At 32.6% G+C, this 25,297-nt stretch overlaps 3 protein-coding genes across 3 annotated transcripts; all 3 read right to left on the reverse strand.

Annotated features, from left to right (window-relative positions):
- Nucleotides 1–2,210: 2,210 nt before the first annotated feature.
- LOC120074761 (berberine bridge enzyme-like 14) lies at nucleotides 2,211–4,218 on the reverse strand. The gene has a single exon (XM_039027995.1). The coding sequence runs from the start codon at nucleotides 4,182–4,184 to the stop codon at nucleotides 2,514–2,516; it is 1,671 nt and encodes a 556-aa protein (XP_038883923.1). The 5' UTR covers nucleotides 4,185–4,218; the 3' UTR covers nucleotides 2,211–2,513.
- Nucleotides 4,219–12,871: 8,653 nt separating this feature from the next.
- LOC120073072 (berberine bridge enzyme-like 14) lies at nucleotides 12,872–15,093 on the reverse strand. Its single transcript, XM_039025681.1, has one exon. It carries the CDS (start codon nucleotides 14,483–14,485, stop codon nucleotides 12,872–12,874), a length of 1,614 nt encoding a protein of 537 aa, XP_038881609.1. The 5' UTR covers nucleotides 14,486–15,093.
- Nucleotides 15,094–20,033: 4,940 nt separating this feature from the next.
- On the reverse strand, nucleotides 20,034–21,758 carry LOC120074271 (berberine bridge enzyme-like 14). The gene has a single exon (XM_039027345.1). It carries the CDS (start codon nucleotides 21,727–21,729, stop codon nucleotides 20,137–20,139), a length of 1,593 nt encoding a protein of 530 aa, XP_038883273.1. The 5' UTR covers nucleotides 21,730–21,758; the 3' UTR covers nucleotides 20,034–20,136.
- Between the last annotated feature and the right edge of the window lie 3,539 nt (nucleotides 21,759–25,297).

The following is a 25,297-nucleotide window of genomic DNA, read 5'->3' on the forward strand; positions in this document are numbered from 1 at the left end:
CAAAAGTATTTACATAAAAATGAGTTTTTTGGTATATTCTGTTAGAAAATAAATTATTTTTTTTCATAGATTCGAGAGGTTGAATTGATTAAACCTCTTAAACAATTTTGCTGAGCCAAATATCTTAGTAGCTTTAAAGTTTAACACGATGTAAGATAACTCTATTTTTGTTGATAGCTTATGCATTGCAAAATCAAAAAAAAAAAAAAAAATCAAAATGATGATTATAATCTACGTTTTATAACACTACAATCTTGTTCATGCTAATATTTTAAGTTCTAACGAAAAATATGATAAATGAATTTCGTAAGTGGATAAAGATATTGAAGTACATGTTTAGGAGTGATTTTGAAATCAATAAGATCATTTTTGTCATGTTTAAAATCACTTTAAAACACGTCTTTAATCATTTAAAATTAACTTAATATTTTATTTTATACTTTTAAATACAATTTCACATCATTAAAATGGATTTTGAATAGTTAAAAATATATGTTGTAGTGATTTTAAAAATGTTAAAAATGATTTTAATAATTTGAATGATGTTATCATGTATTTCACTATAGATTTTATATTGTCTCTTTAATATAAAATAGAAGGCATTTGAAGATTCCCAAAATGTCCCAATAATTGCTCAATCCTGAATAATAATATTTTAAATTTAAAAAACTTCGCAAAGAGAGCAGAATTAAAAATAAAATAAAATAAAATAAAACCGAGTCGAAAGCACGTGCGGGGTGGGAAATGAAGTTCACAGTCGCAAGTGGGTAATTGGATACGCGTTTACGAGTCACGGAGGCGGAGGCTTCCGACATCGTCCATTAAAAAACACACAAAAAATTTAAAAATAATAATAATAATAAAAGTTTGACCAAGTCAAACAATCTAACCTCCTATCCTAGTGCCCTACGCCTATACCTACTTGTTTGACTTTTTATTTATTTTAACAAAAGTTAATGCACAAAATTATTCACAGACCGACACAAAAAACCGACCGTTTATGGGTATATGTTAAACTCTCCCAACTTATCATTTTGTTTTGATATCTTATCATTTTGTCCGTTCATTACACTAAAACTGATCGTTGGAGAAATCATTAGAAGACAACATCACAACGTACCAAGTTTTATTTTGCTATATATATAAAGGAGAACTTACAAACAAATAAATTTTGTTTTGAATTTATATCTAATAATTATTAGAAATGTTATTAAGTATTTAAATTGCCGTGGGTGCCTAGCCCACTGATTATACAAGCAAACAAGTAAAACTTTATTTTAAACTTGTGTTTTATGAGCCTAATTGAAATTAATTTTTTAGATTGATCAATCTTAAAAATCCTATATATATATATTTTTTAATTTTATGTGATATGGAATGACTTAAGGAAAATGAGAGTTGCAAAAAACAACGTCATTTGATTTTATAACTTCGTTATAATTATTTCTAGATATTATTATCGGCAAGTTGAAATTCATTCTTTTTTATTGCTATAACTAATTAGTATTTGATGAATTGTTGATTGGTTAAATTATATTTGGCCCATAAATTCAAACTATTTTTTCAGAGATTATATGTGTGTATAGAGAATGTTAGATGAGTGCAAATTCTCAATGAAAATGAGGGATAATTGTACAAATCACTATTGAATTATGAGGTTTATTATAATGTACACTCTTCAACATTTAATTTGATCAACTAAAAAGCTAATCATAGGTTTTTCTCTCCATCGAAACAATTGGATCGTTATGCTCATTACTAAACTTGTTGAAAAGATGAAATATAACCATGGTACAAAGAATTTTTCATCGAATATCTAGACATTCGAAGAAATTTCAAGTTTAAAAAGAAAATTGACAAGATGAACTGAACTATAATGTGAAAGTGAAATTCATAATTTAATATTTAAATAATAATTGAAAAAATATTTATAAATAAAGATGATATCGAGATCAAGTTTTGATGCAGATTAAGGAATTAAAATATTGACATGACGTAAATTAATAGGTTTGACATCATTATTGAGAAACATTCAAAATCAAGAATTAAAATAACGATGTCGATATTAATATCAAAATTTTAATTGTACAACATCCAATGCTAACCCACGAGATTGATTGCAACAAATAACAAAAATAGAAATGGAGTAATTGATCAAACTGAAAAATTAAGAGTATAATTGTAGCAAATCATATAATTTAGAGCTGTCATTGATTAAATTAAAATTTATTGGGTGCAATTGTAATAAACCAATCCATTTTTCTTACAAAAGATAGATTTGGGCTCTTACAAGATCAGTCCAAAAGTCCAAAGGTATGGCCCATTCATGAAAGAAAAATGCAACCTTTAACATTTCTCTTTCTAATTGTTATTATTATTTTATAGGTAAAACAATTAACAAATTACAAATACAACATTAATCAGTGGGATAATTAAGCTTTTCATTACACAAATCCCAGAAATAATATGGGAATGAATTTCAATTTTCAACCAAGCAATGCACACTTCAAACTTCAAAGGCTCTCAGCTCTGCCATTAGAATCAAATGCTTCAACACATGGGATGCTCTGTTCATATCTGAAAAAGTTATCTGGATCCACCATGCTCTTCACCTTCACCAATCTATCAAAGTTTCCTTTGAAGTACTTTCTTCCCCAACTGCTTGCATGCCCATTCCCATTCACTCCCAAATCCACATCTCTGTAGTTCAAATAAGCACTTCTAGGCGATTTCGAAACGTACGGTGTCATGTACTCATACATCTCTCTGATCAGCTCCACATTCTTGTCTGCAGCCTCATCTCCTTCTTCTTTCCATGTCACTGAGTATTGTATTTTGTATTTGTTCCCTGCTCTATGTGGAAATGGAGTCTCCGTCTCTGGAATTTGACTCATTTTCCCACCATATGGATTGAAAGTCAGCGCTGGTCTTTTCAGTTCAATCATTTTCCTCATCATTCCTTCAAGGTCTGCCTTTGAGATTGGTTCTTGAACATAATCTGATTTCTTCTTCAAGAACTTTTCAGATTTTGGTTGCCTTTCTAGCAAGACATTGAGTGGAGTTCCAATTGGGTAGTTTGACCAGAACAGAACAGAGTCAATCCAGCTCATTTCTATACAATCCTCAACCTTAATACCCAATTCCGGCAACTTTTTAGACATTAACGCAAACAGCTTCTGTGCATTTCCAAGGAACAAGGAAATGAACTTGGCTTTTGCTGTCTTTAGGGCTTTTTTATTTACAGGAAGAATCACCACTCTTATGAATAGATTTTCATCAATTTTATCAGCAATTTCTTGCCATTTGTACAAGATATCTACAACACCTTCCTCCATGGTTTTCTCCGTTCTAAAAACAGTGACAGTTTCAGGTAAAGGAACAAGTTTAAACTTCCACGAAACAATGACACCAAAACTAGCTCCACCTCCTCCTCTAATTGCCCAAAATAAATCTTCTCCCATTGATGCTCTATCCAAAACCCTACCATTTACATCAACAATTAAAGCATCGACTACATTGTCCACAGAAACCCCAAATTTTCTCATCAAATTACCGTATCCGGCGCCGCTGAGATGTCCTCCAACTCCAACCGTGGGGCAAACCCCAGCTGGGAATCCATGGATCTTGCTCTTCTCTGCAATTTTGAAGTAAACTTCGCCAAGGGTTGCTCCCGAATCCACCCACGCGCTCTCGTCTTCAATGTCGACAGCTACAGATCGAAGATTGAACATATCGAGGATCACAAATGTGGAATCGGAGACATAAGAGAGACCGTCGTAATCATGGCCACCACTTCGGATTCTGATTTCTAGGGCGTGGATTCTGCAACAGAGAATCGTGGCTTGAATGTGAGAGACATGGGTTGGGGCGACGATGAACAAGGGTTTGGGGGTAGTGGGTGAGGCGAACCTGAGATTTCTGATGTAAGAGTTTAAGACAGGGGAGTAAGATGGGTTATCGGGGAAGAAGATAACTTCAGAGATTGGAGAAGATGATGGCGCAGAATGATCGGAAAGACACTTGAGAAGGGTTTGATGAGATGGGATTTGATCAGAAACCGCCATTGAAGGGAGAATGAGAAGAAAGGTTGTGAGAACTGGGATTAATAATGAATTTGGAATCCCCATTGAAATGGCGTTGGGAGGAAGATGACGAAAACAAAAGAAACAACCAGGCATTTCCATTGACCATTGGAGGCTGGCACTTCATACTTGAAGCTTAAGTAATATCTGTCCTTTCTCATTTATAGATAAAGCATTTTATTATGGCTGTTTTTAAATATAAAAAAATAAATCAAAATACTTATAATGAAATTTTATAACTATCAATGATAGATGGTGATAGATCCTAGTGTCCTAAAAATAAATTGAAGTCTATCAGTATCTATTAGTGATATTGATAGTTCTAAAATTTTGCTATATCTTATAAATATTTTCAACAGTTTTATCATTTAAAATAATTTCTCTTTTATTATTATAAATATCATAAAAATAGATATCCAAGGCTCAGTGTCCTAAAAGTCATGTTATCCATATGCCTTGTAATAATTCATGCTCGTTGTTTATGTAAGTCCACATTCTACTTACCACTTACCACTTATCGTGATATTTGGTAGATCTTAAAATTATGCATGTCGGTGAGAATTAAAAAAAAATCATATATTTCCTATTTCCGTAAAATTATATTTTCTATTTCTATTATTCATATTTCCATAAAATTATATTTTTAGTTATTTTTAATTTAGTTGTTTATAAGTTTAGATATATTTTATTATATTATATTTATATATATTATATTTTCTCCATATTCGTTGTGCTCCTCAATTTCACAATACGTTCTCAACACGAACTCATGTTGCTTCCGTCGCTGAAGGTACGTCTTAAAGTAGGTCAGTTTTTTTTCTCTTTATTATAATCAATAAATTAAATGTTATTTTGCATATTTAGTAAATATTAAATTTCTAATATGAATACAAAATTTTGTAATAATGTTGTCATGAAAAACTTTACAAAATTAGAATTTGCAGCCCTTGACATTAATGGTAATAATAATTTATCATTGGTGCTCGATGCCAAAATCCACCCGACTGTTATGTACTTGGGAAAAACAATTAAGAAAGGAAATATGACATTCCACCAGGACAAAGCAAAAACTATGATTTTCCTTCGTCATCATCTCTATGGGGATTAAAAATGAAATATCTTACAATAAAATATCCCTGTATCTTGTGAAAAATTTGAAAGAAATGTTGATCCTCAAAAGACAGTTATTCTTCCTAAAGCCCGTTATGAGAGGATGCACTTGAGGCTACAAGATTTTAAATCAGTAAGTGATTGCAATTTCGCATTATTTAAAATCACTTCAAAATTATTGTTATGCGGAGAAAAAATTATTGATGCTGATATGTTAGATAAGACATTTTTTACATTTCATGTCTCGAATATGCTCCTGCAACAACAATATCGAGAGAAAATTAATTTCATGTCTTCTCATGGTCGAACAAAATAATGAGATATTGATGAAAAATCACGAATCTCGACCAACTGGAACGATACCATTCCATAAAGTGAATGCCGTGAATTTTAATAATAATCGTGGTCGAGGTGAGGTCGCGGTCGAGGTCGTGACCGTGGCAGAGGAAGAAATAATTATTATTTTCGTGGTGGTCGTTTTAATAATTCAAATTTCAAAAAAACCACACAAAATGATGATCACAAAGGAAAAGCTCCACAAGTAGGGTTGGCAAAAATCTCCGCTCGAGGTGGGGAATCATTAGTTTGACTAGGGATGGGGGTCAACTAGGAATAAAAAACGGGTCCCCAATCAGGGATGAGGACTGTATCTCCGCCACATCCCCGTCCCTGACCCCACCTCGAATATTTTTTTTAATAAATTTTAATAATATATATACATATTTATTTTAATTTTTTTAAAATTTATTTCATAATATAATTATATTAAACTTTTTATTAAATATAAAATATTTTTAATTATTAATTTAAATAAATAAAAGAGTAGTAATATTAGTTTTATCAAATATCTAAAATTTGAATTTAAATACCAAAATTTAATTGATTTTAAATAAATAATTGATTAAAAATACAAATATAAATGGGGCATTTTCCCCCGTTGTCAACCCTATCCACAAGATAAAAGTTCAAAAAGTGTTGAAAATAAATACTTCCGATGCAGAATGACTGACTATTGGTTACGTATCTATCGTATGTCAAAACACTTAGTTGACCTCTATCAAGTTTCTCTGAAGGAAAATGGGAAAATGTGGAAGTAAATTTTACATACCATGATAATAATATATTTGACCTATCCCATATGACGAATTTGGATGTAGCAGACTTCTTTGAATCTCCTGAAGAGAATATTAGTGCAGTTGATGAAACATAAATGTTTCTTTTCATTTTGATAATATCTAGACTTTGTTGTTTCTTTTATCTATCTTCATATTTTTTTTTAGTAACTTTTGTATATTTTAAGTGTTATTTTTCTTATTGTAATTATTTTCTTTTAATGAAGAAACATGGATCATTTTCATATGTTGGGTGTTTAAAAAATGAGCAAAGAAGATCTATGTCTAACAGACAGTGCAACTACACACACAATACTTACAAATAAAAAATATTTTTCCAAATTGATAATGCTAAAAGCAAAAGTAAATACAAAATGAAGTTCTGTAAACTTGATCGAAGGTTTTGGAAAAGCAAATATTATTTTGCCTAAAGGAACAAAATTTACAATTAACAATGCATTGTTCTCCAGTCAATCAAAGAGAAATCTTCTAAGTTTTAAAGATATACGTTACAATGGTTATCATACTAAGATTGATGGTAAGAATAATGTGGAATATCTATATATTATCTCTACCATCTTAAATAAAAAATGTATATTGGAAAAATTGTCTGTTTTATCTTCTGAATTGTATTATACTTATATACGACTAATCGAAACATATGCAACAATGAACCTGAAGTTCATGAATCCAGACATATTTATAATTTGGTATGATTGATTGGGTCTTCTAGAATCTATAATGATAAGGAGAATTATTGAGAATTCAAATGGATACCCTTTGAAGAACAGAAGATTCTTCAATCTAATGAATTATCATGTGATGTTTGCTCTCAAGGCAAATAAATAATTAGACCATTGCAATCTAAAGTGGGGACTGAATCACCTGCAATGTGACCCTTTTGCAGAGGAGAAATCTTACGAGAAGAAAAGTTCTTCAAAGGTTAGTAATTCTTATCCCTTTTCTATTTTATCTAATTCATTTTAGCTTGTTGTAAACATTTAATAGAATGCATATTTTAGAGCAAATTTATGGTTATATATGTGGAGCTATTAAGCCACCAAGTGGATCATTTAGATATTTTATGATATTAATAGATGTATCTAGTAGATGATCACACTTGTGCTTATTATCAAGTCGAAATCTTGCATTTGCAAGATTACTTGCTCAAATAATTAAGTTAAGAGAACAATTTTCTGATTATACAATTAAGACCATTTGTCTTGATAATGCTGGTGAATTTATATCCCAAGCTTTTGATCATTAGTGTATGTCAATTTGGATGAGTGTTAAACATCTTGTAGCTCATGTTCATACATAAAATGATTTAGCCGAATCATCTATAAAACGTTTGCAATTAATTGCAAGACCATTACTTATGAGAGCTAAGCTTCATGGGGACATGCTATTTTGCATGTAGCATCACTTGTACGCATTAGGCCAGTAACTTATCATAAATACTCGTCATTACAATTAACTTATGGTCATGAGCCAAATATTTCCCATATAATAATTTTTTGGTGTGCAGTATACGTTCCAATCGCTCCACCACAACACACTAAGATGTGTCCTTAAATGAGGTTGAATATATGTTGGATATGATTCCCCATCAATTATTAAATATTTTGAACCCCTAACAAATGATGTATTTACTGCACGATTTGCTGATTGTCATTTTAATGAGACAAATTTTCCAACATCAGGAGGAGAAATTAAGAAATTGGAAAAAGAAATTGCATCGAATGTATCGTTATTGTCTCATTTAGATCCTCGCCAGATCAATATGAACTTGAAGTTCAGAAAACAATTCATTTTCAAAATATAATAAATCAATTATCAGATGCATTTATTGATAGATGCGAAGAAAGTAACTAAGTCACATATACTAGCTGCAAATGTTCTATAAAAAATTGAAATTCCAGCACAATAAGTTGTCACAAATGAGTCTGGAACACGCCAGAAACGTAGTGGACTAGTAAATTCCAAAGATAAAAATCCTCAAAAACGAAAAATAATTAATAGTGAAAAATATTTGGTTGAAGATATAAATACCCTGGAAGAAATCCTCGACAAGACTAGTGAGGAAGATGAAATACCTAGAGATAATAATGAGATTTTAATAAAGTATGTCATGATAGGAAAAAGATGGAATCAAACTAATGTAATTATTCACAACATTTTTTGTGTATAATGTTGGTGTTGATATTATATCTGAAAATGAGAATCCTGAACCAAAATCTATTGAAGAGTGTCGACATAGAAAAGATTGACTTCAGTGAAAAGAAGCTATTGAGATAGAATTAAATTCACTTTCAAAACGCCAGGTTTTTGGACCTGTAGTTTGAACACAAGAAGGTGTCAAACCTGTGGAATACAAATATGTATTTGTGAGAAAAAGAAATGAAAATAATGAGATCACAACATACAAAGCAAGACTAGTTGCACAAAGTTTTTCACAAAACTTGATATTGATTATGATGAGGCATATTCTCCAGTGGTGGATGCAATAATACTAAGATATTTAATTAACTTGACTGTGTATGAAAGTTTGGACATGCATCATGGATGTAACCACAATATATTTATAGGGATCTCTTGATAATGATATTGTTGGATTTTATGTCCTAAAACTCGTAGTTTGTAAATTAATAAACATATTCTGTTTTGTTTTTCGATAAAGTTGTTATTGAAATTGTAATCTTGAATCCAATAAACTAAGGTCCTAAGGCTATTTAATGTAGTTTAAACTTTATGTAATGACATAAATGTGGATCAAGTTCAAATATATAGCCAAAATGGTCTATAGTATATGAATAAGATTGGGCGCCTTATTCTGGGTACACTATGGATGCGGCCCAATTTGTAGTTAGTACAAACGATGTGATTCTGAATCGTTCATATAGAGATATGTGAGTCGGGGCATCCTATGCAATGAGTTTGCATAAGACTGAACCATGAAATAGTTACTTTTTACGTTCTAAATGCCATTTTATGTATAAAACTGACTATTTCGTTAATTGATGACCTAGATAACTTAATCTTAATCTTGAGCTAACTATGAACTCCTATTCACTCTGAATTATCCTTAGATATGCATAGGTGAGGGTAGCTCATCATCGCTGGCCCAATAAGCCTCCCATTTCAAGGGTAAGATCAGGCGGATAGCTGGGAACATAAGGTGCAAGATGAAATTCACTCCTACCCGTTATAAGGATAGTAGATAGATTATTCCCTTTAGTACTGAATCCAGGTCTTGAACAAGGGGCCCCACCCTCTCCTTGGCCCGAGAGGGATTCGGTTTATAGGTTGGACCTTGAACCAATTGTTCATTGGAAGATCAGTGGAACTTAAGGAACAAGATATAGTCTTGGGGGTAAAACAGTTTTTACGACCCAGCCGAGATTACGAACAATCTGTGAAGGATTAGCTTACTAATCATGGTTATATCAAATGGACACAAATATATCTATAGTGAGGGGAGTGCAACTATGGGACTATAGTGGAATGACGCGTTAGTTAACGAATGTTGATTAGCTCTGTCTAAAGAGTTTAGCTAGCTAATCTCGGATCGTTGGAGCCCATGATCTATAGGTCCATTAGGTTCCCCTATTAGCTCATATAGAATAAACTTAGAATAGTATGATAAAATAATTCGAATTGTTCGAATTAGGTGAAGAGAGAGAAACCAACAATATATGTGATATAGTGGTTGGTTTTTCAGTTTAGAGATACAACTTTAATATTTAAATGTGATTAAAATATCAAGAATATGAATATGTTCATAATCGGAAGCATGGAAATAATGGAAATGGTCAAAGATGTAAAAAGTCGAAGAGTTGACTTTTTTACTTTAAAAAATCAAACTTTGACCAACCTTATATTCAAATGTGATTTGAATTTCGAGAAAATGAATGCGGATTCATGCTTGGGAGGTCAAAATTAGTCAACACGGAAAAAACATAAAAAGTCAAAATGTTGACTTTTTTGTCAAAGTTTGACTTTGACCAAATGACTATGTTGCTCTTTGACTAAAGTTAGTGGGAAAATCCAAACTTTTGTTGGATAATCCCACTAACAACATAGTGGGCTAGGTGTTGGCTTATAGTGGAGATATTAAGCCCAATTACATAGTGGATTCTAGGTGTTGGTATTTATGAATCTGTTTCATGCAAATGTTGCATAGTTTTTCTATAAAATGGGCTTTCAATTATGGATGAAAGACTTTTGGCCATTTTTCCAAAATTATTTTTTTAAATTTGGGCTGGAAAAATCACATTTTTGGAGAAAAAGAAAACCCATACCAAACCCAAATTCATTCATATTTTTCATCTTTTTTTCTCTCTCTCAGTTTTCTTCATCCATCGGGTCCCACAATCCGGTTCTGAGTCCAGAGGATAGTAAGTCAACTCTAATGGTGGTCCGGAAGAGTTTGGGTTGATATTCAACAAGGAAAAGCGGTTTTCGGGAGCTTCAAAAGTAAGTTAATTTACTGTTTTTTCTTCAAATTGCATGCTAATTTCCTTTTGATTAGAAGCAATTAAAGTGTAATTAGGTTCTTATTCTACTGCGTATGTCTCGTGTTCCATTAGATATTTATATGAGAATCTCATAAGGATTTAAGGTACCTGAAACATATATATATATTGAAACAATAATTCAATATATATAACTTTGTATTCAATAAAGTTACAAAGATCACTATATAGATTGAAACAATAAGGACGGATGTGATACAATCGCCTGAGTGGATATTTATTGAAAGAAAAATATCAAAATAATTCAATATGTCTATGTGCTTTTATAAAAAAATCACAATAAGGATTTGCTATTATAACTGTATATGTTGACGACTTGAATATAATTGGAACTTAAAGAGCTTTCAAAAAACAATAAAATATCTTAAGAAAAAATTTGAGATAAAAGATCTCGAAAAAACAAAATTGTCTTGGTTTGCAAATTGGGCATTTAGTAGATGGAAATATTTATTCATCGGTCAACTTATATAGAAAAATTTTTGAAAAGATTTTATATGGACAAAACACATCTATTAAATATTCCAATGGAAGTCCATTCATTAGATATAAAGAAAGATATATTTCGACCTCGAGAAGATAATGAAAAACTTATGGATCTTGAAGTACCATATCTTAGTGCAATCGGTACACTTATGTATCTTGCTAATAGCACAAGACCAAATATTGCATTTTCAGTAAATTTATTTGCTAGATATAGTTCTTCTCCGTTATTAAGCATATACTCCATTATCTCTGAGAAATAATCGATATGGGTTTGTTTTCTTCAAATAAATGAAATTTTGATTTAGTTAGTTATGTAGATTCTGGATATTTATCTGATCCACACAAAGCTAGATCTCAAATAGGTTATTTGTTCACATGTGGAGGAACTTCTATATCGTGGCGATTGGAACAGACAACAACGACCACTTTCTCAAATCATGCTAAAATTCTTACAATTCACAAAACTAATCGAGAATGTGTATGACTAAGGTCAATGACTCAGCACATTCGTGAAACGTGTTACTTATCTTCTAATAAAAATCTTCCAACAATATTATACAAAGACAACACAACCTGCATAGTCCAAATCAAATGAGGATTTATTAAAGGAGATAGAACAAAGCATATTTCACCGAAGTTTTTCTACACTCATGATCTTGAAGAAAATGATAACACCAATATACAACAAATTTGTTTGAATGATAACCTGCAGACTTATTTACAAAGTATTACCAATTGCAACTTTTTAAAAATTGGTGCACAATATTGAAATGCGGCGACTCAGAGATCTTAAGTCATGTTTTTGTGAGAGGGAGTAAATACATGAAATATGTACTTTTTTTTTCCTTAACTGTGATTTTTTTTTCATTGGGTTTTTCCTAATAAGGTTTTAGCGATGCATAATTCATATATATATATATATATGGGCACATGAGGGAGAGTATTATAAATATCATAAAAATATATGTCTAATACTTACCATCCTAAAAGTTGTGTCATTTTTCATGTTGTTCATGTGTCATATAATAATTCAGAATTGATGTCCATGTAAGTCCACATACTACTGGTCACTTTGTGTATAAATAATGACATTTGATGGATCTTAAAATTATGCACATTGGTGAGAATAAATTTTTTTTTCATATATTTTCTATTTTTATAAAATCATATTTTCTATTTATATTATTCCTATTTCCATAACATTATAATTTTAGTTATTTATAAGTTTAGTTATATTTTACTATTATTATTATTATTATCCGCGGAGTTCCTCAATTTGACAACATTTATATATTTATTTATTTATTTTGAATTTTTGCATTTTTTGAGTGGATTTATGATGACGAAAGTTAGGAATAGGGTGTTTTCTAATGCAAATTATACATATTTGTAGCAAGTAGAAAACCCGTATAGAAAAGAAACAGTTTTCTTAGAAGAAATGCAATCAGAATCAGCAATACAAGTTTCAGAAGCATTCATTCAAAGCTAAGGCTACCCCCACTTATTTTTCTTTTTTTCATAACATATCATAATTGAAACTTGAAATCCTTCATCTTTGTTCATTTACAAGAAGAGATGAACGACGAGTGGGGATACTCTGTTCATTTCTGAAGAAATTCTGAGGATTAACCTCTGTTTTCACGTTCACCAATCTCTCAAAATTTCCTTTGAAATACTTCTCCCCATAAACCCTTCCTTCTTCCAAACTCCAATGGCTGCTAATTCCGACATCAATGTCTCTGTAATTCAGAAACGCTTCTCTCGGATTCTTCGTTACATAAGGTGTCATCGCTTCGTACAATCTTCTCGCCAACTCCATCTCCTCTTGTGCCTCTTGATCCCCTCCTTCCTTCCAGTTTGATGAGTATTGGATTTTGAATTTCACTCCTGCTCTGTGTGGAAATGGCGTCTCTGTCTCTGAAATTTGGCTCATTTTGCCCCCGTAAGGATTCCATGTCAGTCCCACTTCTTCAACCTCCATAATCGCTTTCCATATGGCTTCTATCCCTTCCCTTGAAATGGGTTCTCTCACATAGTCTGATTTCCGCTTCAGAAAAGGTGTAGATGATATTTTCCTGCTCAACAACGCCTCTGGAGCTGTCCCATTTGGGAAATTTGCCCAAAACAGAACCGATTGAATCCAACTCATTTCAAAACACTCTTGTCTCTGTAATTTCAAACTGGGTATGTTCTGATTTATAATCTGCATAAGCTTCTCCACTGGCCCTAGAAACAGAGCCACCAACGTAGCTTTCCCTGTTTTTTGTCCATTTTTCCCTTTGGATGAATGCAACATCAATCTTATAAACAGATTCTCATCCAGCTTGTCCATAACATTCTGCCATTGCCAAACAACATCTGTTGCTCCGTCTTCAATCTTTCTCTCAACATCAAAAACCGTCACAGTTGATGGAACAGGAACTAAATTGATCTTCCATGAGAGAATAACTCCAAAGCTCCCTCCTCCCCCGCCTCGAATCGCCCAGAATAAATCTTCCCCCATAGTTTGTCTGTTTAGAATCTTCCCATCAGCATTTACAATCTGAGCATCCAAAATGTTATCAATGGTGAGCCCAAATTTCCTGATCAAATTCCCATACCCACCCCCGGAAAAATGGCCACCAGTAGCCACAGTTGGGCAAACGCCTCCAGGGAAGCCATGGAGGTTACTTTTGTTAGCAATGGCGTAGTAAAGTTCCCCCAAGGTAGCCCCTGCTTGAACACGAGCAGTTCCTTTTGCAATATTGACTCTAATGGCTCGAAGGTTGAAGAGGTCGAGGATGATGAAGGGTTGTTGGGAGACATAAGAGAAGCCTTCGTAATCATGGCCGCCACTGCGGATTCTGATCTGTAAGCCAACTCGTTTGGCACAAACAACGGTTGATTGGACATGGGATTGGTGTTTGGCTGTGACGATTACCAGTGGTTTTGGGGTTGTGGGTGTTTGAAATCTGAGGTTTCTGATGTAGGAGTTGAGGACTGGTAAGAAGAAAGAGTTGTTGGTAGTGAAAATGGCGTCAGAAATGGGGAATTGAGGCTGTGAAGTAGTGGTCAGACATTGGAGAAAGCTCTGTTGAACAGAAACAGAGGATATCAATGGAGAGAAAATCAAAATGAGAGAGAAGAATGTGAGGGTTGAAGAAGATGAAGATGAAGACCACATTTCTGTAATGGAATGATGGAATGTGAATGTTTGTGAATATCGGTGTGCTTAGACACGAAGATTTATGTAAAGAACAGAGACAATCATTTTAGTCCTTTTTTAGCAGGTCGTTTGATAGTTTTTATTTTTTTGGTTTTAATTGTTAAAAACTAGGTTTATATAGACACTATTTACCTATTCACCGTATACTAACATTTTTCAAAAACTAAGTTGAATTTTGAAATTTAAAAGAAAATTAATAATTTACAAAAAGTTGTTTTTTCTTAAAAAAAAATACAAGAAAATCAAGTATTTTTATTTTCTAAGGTGAAATTCCAATATAAAAGGAAATAAGTATAAATTTAAAAAATACAAAACTAAAAACGAAATCCTCATTAAATAGGATTTTTTTTCTTTTCTTTTTTTTTTTTTTTGGATTTGATGTTATGGAAATTACTTGAATTGTTATTTCTTTGTTTGTAAATGTCTTCTCTGTGAGGGGAATTATAGAAGGAAATAATTTGTGATCCAAATCATATTGGATTTTGATTAGGTAATAATCTTGTGTGCTTTTGGACGAGAACAAATATCCTAAAATTAGTTCCATATCCTTGTAATTATAATTTATATCGGGGGCAATTGCATGGATGGATGGTAAAAAATTAAATAAAATTTGCACATTTGTCTCAAACTTTTTCCTTTTTGCAGATTTAGCAAAATCGTGGCCCAACCTAAGCATTAAAAGAGTAAAAGTTTAAAATACCCTCTACTATTAATATACTCATTATTAATTATATTCGTTAAGTGATATACCTTATGTTAAGATGATATACTATTGATATACATCATTTTAATTGTATCAATTAATCAAACATTTATTAATTGGTGTTTAATACACCCATGTCTTATATTTGATGTACGCTTGATCACTACTAATATACACTTGATATGCTAATAATATACACTTAATACACTTGATTGATATATTGTTGATAAACTTGACAATGATGCATTTAACTTATTTACTTAATATACTAGTGATATACATTTGATATACTTTTGATATACACTTAAAATACTTGATAATGATGCGTTTGACTGATATATTGCTAATACACTTAGTTGATATATTGTTGTTGTTGAGAATGGTGTCCTAAATCTCCTTATAATCTCGTAGTTTGTAAAATTTATATAAACATATTGTTATTAATAAAATAAGTGTTATTTTATAAGCATATACTCAATCTAATAAACTAAGATCCGAGATTATTTCATGTAATTTAAACAAGTATGTAGAGACATACAAGTGGATCTTGTTTAAATAATAACCTAAACGGTCTGTAGAAGATGAATAAGGTTGTGTACCTTATTTTGGTGACACTACGGATACGACCCGCTTTGTAGGTATTACAAGTGTTGTAAAGTGCTACAAATGATCTAATCCTAATCATTCACATGGAGACATGTGAGCAAGGGTATCCTATACAAAGAGTTTGTATAAGATCGGACCATAAAATGATTAGTCTCTTTATATAATGTTGTTAATAATAGAGACTTACATTTCACTAGGATGACCAAATGTGACATGACCTGAATCCTGGGTGAGTTGTGAACTCCTACTCATGAAAGCGGTTCTTTGATTTGTATGGGTGGGAATGACCAAATTACCAACTCAACAAACCTACCATTTTGAGGATTCGTCTGACTGGAGAGCTACAAACATAGCTGCACAAGATGGAGTTCACTCTATCACCAATGCAAGAGTAAGTAGATAAATTGCTCCCTTAAGGGCTGATTCCAAGTATAGTGGCCACACTCTCTCTTGGTTCGAGAGGGACTTGGTCATAATGGGACTTTGACTTATTGTTCATTAGAGGGATCAATGATACTTAAGGAGTTAGGTCATCGCTCTGTTGATTGGTTATATCCAATGAACACAAAAATTTATCTGTAGTGCGAAAAGTGCGGTATTTGGTGACCGACAATTAACGGATGTCGGGTAATTTAATTAAAGAGTTTATTAATTATCCAAGTACCGTTGGAGATTCAATCTACAGGTCTATAAGGTCCCCTTTGTAGCTCAACAAAGATTTAATTGAGATTTAATCCTTGGATTAATTTGAGGTGTTCAAATTAATTGAGGGAATTAATTATATATGATATAATTAATTATAATGTATTTGATACATTATTGAGAGGCATTTGAATATGATTTAAATACCAATTATATGAATGAGATTCATGTAATTAAATATAAATATGATTTATATTGAAATGAATTAAATATTTGGATATGATCCAAATATCATTTATATGGATGAGATTTATTTAAGTGGATTTAATATAAATGTGATTTATATTAAATTCCATGTATTGTTGAGAGAAAATAAAATCTATAGTTTATGTTGTATTTAATGCAATATAAAACTATAGGCTATATGTTATATTTTGATATAACATATAGTGTATATATATAGTAAGATAACTATTATATGTGTGTGTGTATATATATATATAGTTTTTATTTTATTAATTTAATTGAAATTAATAAAAAGGGAAGGAGTTATAACTCCTCCCTTCATTCTCTCAAGTTATCTAATGTGAGATTCAAGAAGTTGAATGAATGATCTTCTTCCTTGAAGAGAAGAGGTGTTCTTTCTAAGGAACATTCATAGAGAATAAAAGTTTTTCTCTTCCCTCTCCTCCTCTTCATCTCCTTTCCCTCCTCCAAGAATTCAAGCAAAGCCCACAACTTTTGCTTGAATCCTGTATCCCAAGAGAATACAGAGGGTTCTTGAGTGGTGGTGTATGTTCTTGAAAAAGGAGATCCGCTTGGAAGGTGTTCCATTTGTGGCGTGTACGAGGGAGCTCTTGAAGAAATGGTTATTCAAAGCTAAGGGGTTCTGAAACCCTATATGATTGTTTAAAAGCATGTTGTAATTTTAAGTAAATGGATATCTTATTGTTGTTCCACTGTAAAACTTTATATTCAATAAAAATGGAATTTGGGACGATCTTTGCTTCCGCTCAAAGGATCTATTCCGAAAATTTCCTTCAATTGTTACACTTAATGATATGCATTTGATTGAGTTGATATACAAAAAAAAAAAAAAAAAAAACCCTAAAGTTATTCTCCTTTGCAACAACCTTCCCCTCCCGACATTACTATCCACACCATTTGTCGCCTGCCATTGCTCCATTTCCCTGTCACTTGACCACTGCACGTCCATTCGTCGGTCATTGTAATTTAAAAAAAAAATTAGAAAATATATCTTTGTAATTTAATTCCCCTAATTCTAGGGATGGTAAAATTTTCCGCAAGGTTGGATTCTCGACCCGATCTGAAAGGGGATCCCTGCCCAGCCTCCGCCCCAAATTTTTTTAAGCGTTTATATATATATATATATATATATATAGATATATAGATATATACTTGTATAAACTACTAAAAGGGTAGCTTTCAACTATTGTTTTAGTCCATTTTTTTCTAATATAATAAATTTATTTTTTATTAAAAATCCATAGCACCAAAATATTCTTTAATTATTAATTTAAACAAATATATGTTATACAAATACTAACTTTTTACCTACAATTTACAATTTCAATGTAAATACTAAATTTAGTTAATTTTAATAATAAAATAATAAAATAAATGTGGAGATTTTTCTCCGCGGGAACTCGAATCTTCGAACAGAGATTCCCGACCCCAAAACAAGGAATGAGGTGGGAATGGGGATTAAAAATTTCCACAGAGACGGGAATGGGGAGGGTATCCCCTCGCCTCAGCCCTATCATCCCTACCTAATTCTTATGTAAATCAATCCTCATGAAATAAGGTGATAAATTTTCTAAAACACTTTCCCAAAAATAAATAAATAAACACAAAAGATTTAAAAATAGTTAGATAAGTCTTAGTTTTAAGGAAAGGAGGTTTATGTCTTAAATTAAATTTTCATTCTAAAAAACTATATGATAAGAAAAAGATCAACCAGTGTGCAGTATTTAAAATTTAAATGACTAATTAAAAATAATTAGTATTTTTTTATTGTAAATAATACAAAATTAAATTATTATATAAATAAAAAACTAAAGTTTGTCTAACGTTATCAATAATATATACCTAAAAATGTTATTAATAATATTAAAAAATATATTATATATATTAGTATATTAAAAAATTGGGGTCGGGAATAAAGATCTCCCCTCATCCCCAAGACTCAATTAAAATTCGGATTGGAGAATTACAGGAATTCAATCCATAAGAAATGAGGGAAATTCTTATAAATAGAAAAATACAAAAAATATTTATATTTTATAGCAAAAAGTTTTAGAAGTGTTTGCTAAATATTTTTAAATATATTTTTTTATATTTAAAAAGGCACTGGGAAATCGTCATCCCTAATCAATTCTTGAATTAAAAAATAAAATAAAAATAAAAACTCCGTGTGTGCATGTTTCTTTTTTCTTTTGGATTCAATTTTGAAAGTAATGAAAAGTGTTTATAAACTTAATTTTTAAAATTAAAAAAAAAAATAATATCCCATTATAACAATGTTGTTATTTTTATTTTATATTTTTGAGATGTATACTTGTTTACTCTAAATCTTTTAATAATAATTTTCATCTTTCTTCAATAAATACATGAATTCATATTCAAATTCTAAACATCAATAACAAATTTTTCATTTTTTAAAAATATTGATAAAAATAAATAACAAAACATAAAAATTAAAAGTAACATTTAATTTTAAAAACTAAAAGTAACATTTAATTTTAAAAACTAAAAATAAAAGACCAAAATCAAAATAGTGTTGTTAGCAAACATCTTTAATTTCCATTTGAGATTATATAAATCTCTTCTATATTGGCCAAGTTATATAAAGTAACATTTAATGATTTGAATATGAATCTCAGATTAATATGACATTGACATTCCTCTATTTAGGAAATAAGGGAGAGAATGCTTATTTGTGTTTTTGTTGGATGAGGTACTTGCTTAGTTATTCTTTTAGTTTAATTCCCCAAATTCTTATATGGAAATCAATCTTTATTAGTAATAATACATAAAATTTTGAAAAAAATATATTTATATCCCAAATTTTAGGATTTGTATTAATTTATACATTAAACTTTTGTAAACATATAAATTTATACCCTTCAATTCCTTCATTACTTTCCATTGAAGTACCTTTCATAAAACTTATAATTGTATCAATTAAATCTTTAAATTTTAATAAATGAATAAATTTAGACTTAACCATAATTTTCTTCGAGAATGGTCCATACATTTATTTTAATAGTTCAATTTATAAAACCGATATTTGATGAATTCTACATGCTTATATAATACCTAGTTGATTTTCAAAATCAAAGTTAATCATAATCAAAAGTCTTATGAAAATTTAAGAATGAATCGACTCAAATTAAATTTCTAAATATAAAGTTAAATAAAATCTCAAAGGATGTAAATTTCACCGTCTAAATTGATCTAATTATTAGTTGATAATTTTAGGTTGATATAGAATTTTTTTTTTTTCTAGCTTATAGAAAAGTACTAATAAAAAGTATTAAATTATTAATAGCGAGAAAAAACATAACTAAGAAAGCTAAAGTTTATATGAATATATGAAGATGACCATATCCATCCATTCATCCTCAACAAGAAGAAATTAACGAGTGGGGATACTCTGTTCATTTCTGAAGAAATTTTGAGGATCAACCTTCGTCTTCACATTCACCAATCTCTCAAAATTTCCTTTGAAGTACTTCTCCCCATAAACCCTTCCTTCTTCCAAACTCCAATGGCTGCTACTTCCTACATCAATGTCTCTGTAATTCAGAAACGCTTCTCTCGGATTCTTCGTCACATATGGTGTCATCGCTTCGTACAATCTTCTCGCCAACTCCATCTCCTCTTTTGCCTCTTGATCCCCTCCTTCCTTCCAGTTTGATGAGTATTGCATTTTGAATTTCACCCCTGCTCTGTGTGGAAATGGCGTCGCCGTCTCTGAAATCTCGCTCATTCTCCCTCCGTAAGGGTTACATGTCAAACCCACTTCTTCCGTCTCCATGATCGCCTTCCATATAGCTTCAATCCCTTCCTTTGAAATGGGTTCTCTCACATAATCTGATTTTCGTTTCAGATATTGTACAGATGGGGTTTCCCTCTTCAATAGCGCTTCTGGAGCTGTCCCATTTTCGAAATTCGCCCAAAACAGAACCGATTCAATCCAGTTCATTTCAATACACTCTTCTTTCTGTAATTTCAAACTGGGTATGTTCTGATTTATAATCTCCATAAGCTTCTCCAATGGCCCTAGAAACAGAGCAACTAACGTAGCCTTCCCTGTTTTTTGCCCATTTTTCCCTTTGGATGAATGCAACATCAATCTTATAAACAGATTCTCATCCAGCTTGTCCATAACATTCTGCCACTGCCAAACAACATCTGTTGCTCCGTCTTCAATCTTTCTCTCAACATCAAAAACCGTCACAGTTGATGGGACTTGAACTAATTTGATCTTCCACGAGAGAATGACTCCAAAGCTCCCTCCTCCTCCACCACGAATCGCCCAAAACAAATCTTCACCCATTTGTTGTCTATTTAGAATCTTCCCTTCAACGTTTACAATTTCTGCATCCAAAATATTGTCAACGGAAAGCCCAAATTTCCTCATCATATTCCCATACCCACCTCCTGAAATATGCCCACCAGCTCCCAGCGTTGGGCAAATGCCTCCAGGGAAGGCATGGACCTTGCTCTGTTTAGCAATGGCGTAATACAGCTCCCCCATGGTAGCCCCTGCTTCAACCCATGCAGTTTCGGTTGGAATGTCGACATTGATGGCTCGAAGGTTGAAGAGGTCGAGGATGATGAAGGGTTGTTGGGAGACGTAAGAGAGACCTTCGTAATCATGACCGCCGCTGCGGATTCTGATCTGTAAGCCAACGCGTTTGGCGCAAATAACGGTTGATTGGACATGGGATCGGTGTTTGGCTGCGATGATTACCAGTGGTTTTGGGGTTGTGGGTGTTTGAAATCTGAGGTTTCTAATGTAGGAATTGAGGACGGGTAAGAAGGAAGAGTTGTTGGGAGTGAAAATGGCGTCAGAAATGGGAAATTCGGGCTGTGAATTGGAGATTAGACATTGGAGAAAGCTCTGTTGAAGAGTAGCAGAGGACAGCCATGGAGAAAAAACCAAAATGAGAGAGAAGAAGATGAGGATTGAAGAAGATGAAGAAGATGAAGAAGAAGACAACATTGCTGCAATGGAATGATGGAATGAGAATGTTTGGGAAATTTGGGTGTACTTAAAGTGAAAAACAACGAATGAAATGCCATATCTGTTAGGTAGTTATGTAAGGAAATGATATGAATATGGGAATCATATTGGAATTAAGAGGTTGAATATAGTTAGAAAATAATGGTGAGAAAGAATGAGCTTTGTTTTGGGGTTTACCAATTTCATTTCAAACCATATTTGATTGTTGATTAGACAATCTAGATATAGTATTATGGGATGAGGTTAAATATCCTTAATTTCGTGTCTTTCTCATTTAATGCCCCTGAATTTAATTTGTAAATTAATCCTTCCTTATTAATCACTGTGGAGATCTTTTAGGATATTAAATTAATTGGACCATTTGGTGCCTATTATTATCATACACAAAAAGGAAGGCTCAAATTAAGCTTTTAATTATTACACTCCTTTTCAAAAAAAAAAAACTTTTTGTTTTTATTGCTATGGTTTTTTTTTTTCTCAAAACGTTTTCACATAAAGCAGGAAAACCATATACATATAGGTATATAACTGTATATGTAATGTTTGTATAAGCTTTAATTTTAAAAGCAGGAGTTTCTATAATTTTTTTTTTTTTTAAAAAAAAGACAAATATTTATGACATGAGACAATGTATTTGTGTCTATAACCACTCAATATTTATGATCTTCCCCCCCTCTCTTTTACGTCTTTGTTCACGGAGCAATGGAATTTCCGATAGTCTAATATTAATTAATTATTAATAATAATTATTATTAAATATAAAAATATTTGTTTAAAGATATTTTAGTTGATTAAATAATTAATCAATATAACAATATATTAAATATTAAATTTAATTATGACTACGTTACTTGTTTTCTTGTATTTGATTAAATAATTATTTAGTTTTGATTTCTATATACAAAATTGGTAAGACAAACTCATTCATTTAACTTTCAGACAATAGTATTTTTGTATATCTAAATAGAGACACATTTAAGATCCAGTTATTTAAATTTCAGATATTCAATATCCATACTCATGAAATAATATTTTCCAAAGAAGAAAAAAATTTAATACCTTTGCAAAGGAAAAAAGAAAAGCATAATGAATTTTTGTTGAAAATAGGGTTATTAACCTAGGGGCATTTATGTAATTGTGTAGACCCCTAGGGTTTCCTACTATCTGTTTATACAGTGTGTCCCTATGTATTCAGTGTATCAGATTAAAATAATAAGAAAAGATCTCTATATCGTGGTTTTTCTCCCTGTACTAGGGTTTCCACGTAACTGTGTTGTCATTCTCTTTTCTTCTTCTTTTATTTTTAACATGGTATCAGTGCTAGGCGACGAAATCCTAGCCGTTATGGAAAAGAACCAACCACAACCATCTTCTGTTGATGGAACTTCGAGTTTCGACATGAAGACTGTTATTCGAGCGGCCGTTATGGAAGAGAACCAACCACAGTCATCTTCTGTTGATGGAACTTCGAGTTTTGACATGAAGATTGCAATTCGAGCAACCGTGAAGGAGTGTTTTCAAGTAGCCCTATTGGAGTTTATTTCTGCCATCCAACTGTAGTCGACGGAGAGTCGGCATTGGTGGGAGTCGCCACACCAGACATAAGCGCCGATCGAACCCAGACGAATCTTCGCCGGATAGGTATAGTTTCGATCGATTCAAGTCGTGGGTTGCCACAATCCGCACCGATCGAGGCCAGATGTATCTTCGACGGACAGACAAGAGCAGATCCTGTCGTTTCAATCCATGGGTCGCTGCCATCCGCGCCGTCGCAGCCTTTCGCGTTGGTCGTATTCATGCTAGGTTCGTTCGACCTACGAGGAGCCACACCAAACACGGTCGATCCATCTATACTAGGTCTGTTCGACCAACAACCTCGAGCCGACGAACACCTTGAGCAGTCCATCCGGTTGGGGTTTTCACGTATGCCCGCGACCTCCTTCTAGCCGGCAGTGGCTGCCCCGTTTCCAGCCGCTTGTGATTCGATCCAATACCCAGATGATGTGAGACAACGGTTGGCTTTGTGAGACAACGGTTGGCTTATCTCCAACAGCAGATTTCAGATTTGGATACGATGTTTGGTGCAAATCCTCAACTGGTTCAACCAGTCTATTCAAAGAATCCGGTAAATTTGTTCCCTATCCGGTAAATGGCCAGAATTATTTCTCCTAGTCCCAATCAATTCAAATGACCTTGGAAGGGCGTCACAAATTTGGGTACTTGACGGGGGAGATCTGAAGATAGTACCAAGCGATCCATAAGAACGAATCTGGAAAGGAGAAGACTCGCTGTTACGCTCTGTTTTCGTGAATAGTATGGAACCTCGAATAGGCATACCATTATTATATGTTGCAACAGCCAAGGATATCTAGGAGGCTGCACGAGATTTGTACTCAAAGAGACAGAATGCCTATTGGTTATATACGCTTCACAAGCAGATCTATGAATGCAAACAAGGATCGGATGTTACATCTTATTTTAACAAATTATCAATGTTTTGGCAAGAGATGGATCTGTGTAGAGAGATTGTCTGGAATTGTGCACAAGACGGGGCTCAATACTTGAAAATTGAAGAGGCAGACCGTGTGTATGTGTTCTTGGCTGGATTAAATCCTAAATTTGGTGGTGTCCATTAGTCGAATATTGGGCCAACGCCCTACTCCTTCACTCAAAGAAGTTTTCTCCGAAATACGGCTGGAAGAGGATCGTTCATGCACCATGAATAATCCCATTACTACAACTGATGCAACTGCCTTCATTGCAAAGTCGCCCAGTACTGATGGCGTTAAAAAAAAACCCTCATTTGTGTGTGAACATTGGAAGAAACCCTGGCACACAAAGAACCAGTGTTGGAAATTGCACGGGAAACGTCCAAACAGCAGGCGACTACAGTCTCATGACAAATCTAATACTGGTCGTGCCCTAGTAAGTGACTCAGCAGATGAACATACTCAGAAGCAGTCTTCTGTTGATAGTAAGAACAATTTGAGTATTGTTGAGGTGAGTGCTATTGTATAATCAGGTAATTTCCCTTCATTTGGCCTTATTAGTCTAAAGGGTAAGAAACCATAGATTGTGGACTCAGGGGCCACAGATCATCTTACAAATTTTTCATATCTGTTTATGACGTATAATCCAAGTGCTAAAAATGAGCGTATTCGCATTGTAGACGGGTCTTTTGCCCTTGTTGTAGGGAAAGACCATATCTCCCCGTTTTACGGTTTAATTCTGCGTCATACTTTACATGTGCCTAAAATCTCTTATAATCTATTGTCTGTCAGTAAAATTACAAGGGATTTGAAGTGTAAGACAATTTTCTCACTTGATTCCGTTTTGTTTCAGGATGTGAAATCGAGAATGACGATTGGCACTGCCCGGCACGATAGAAGACTCTATTTCCTTTATGAAGAGGCTTCCTCCAGAGATGATCATCAAACTGGGTTTATGTCGTTAGAATTTTCTGTTTCTGAAAATGAATCTATATTGTGGCATTTTCATATAGGACATCCGAATTTTCAATATATGAAGTATTTGTTTTCGCATTTAT

Source organism: Benincasa hispida, chromosome 3, assembly GCF_009727055.1.
Source record: "Benincasa hispida cultivar B227 chromosome 3, ASM972705v1, whole genome shotgun sequence".
In the NCBI taxonomy this organism is placed as follows: domain Eukaryota; kingdom Viridiplantae; phylum Streptophyta; class Magnoliopsida; order Cucurbitales; family Cucurbitaceae; genus Benincasa; species Benincasa hispida.

Bases quoted from the DNA above. Each gene is read 5' to 3' on its own strand.
- LOC120073072 (XM_039025681.1), bottom strand. From the start codon at position 14,485: ATGTGGTCTTCATCTTCATCTTCTTCAACCCTCACATTCTTCTCTCTC.
- LOC120074271 (XM_039027345.1), bottom strand. From the start codon at position 21,729: ATGTTGTCTTCTTCTTCATCTTCTTCATCTTCTTCAATCCTCATCTTC.
- LOC120074761 (XM_039027995.1), bottom strand. From the start codon at position 4,184: ATGGAAATGCCTGGTTGTTTCTTTTGTTTTCGTCATCTTCCTCCCAAC.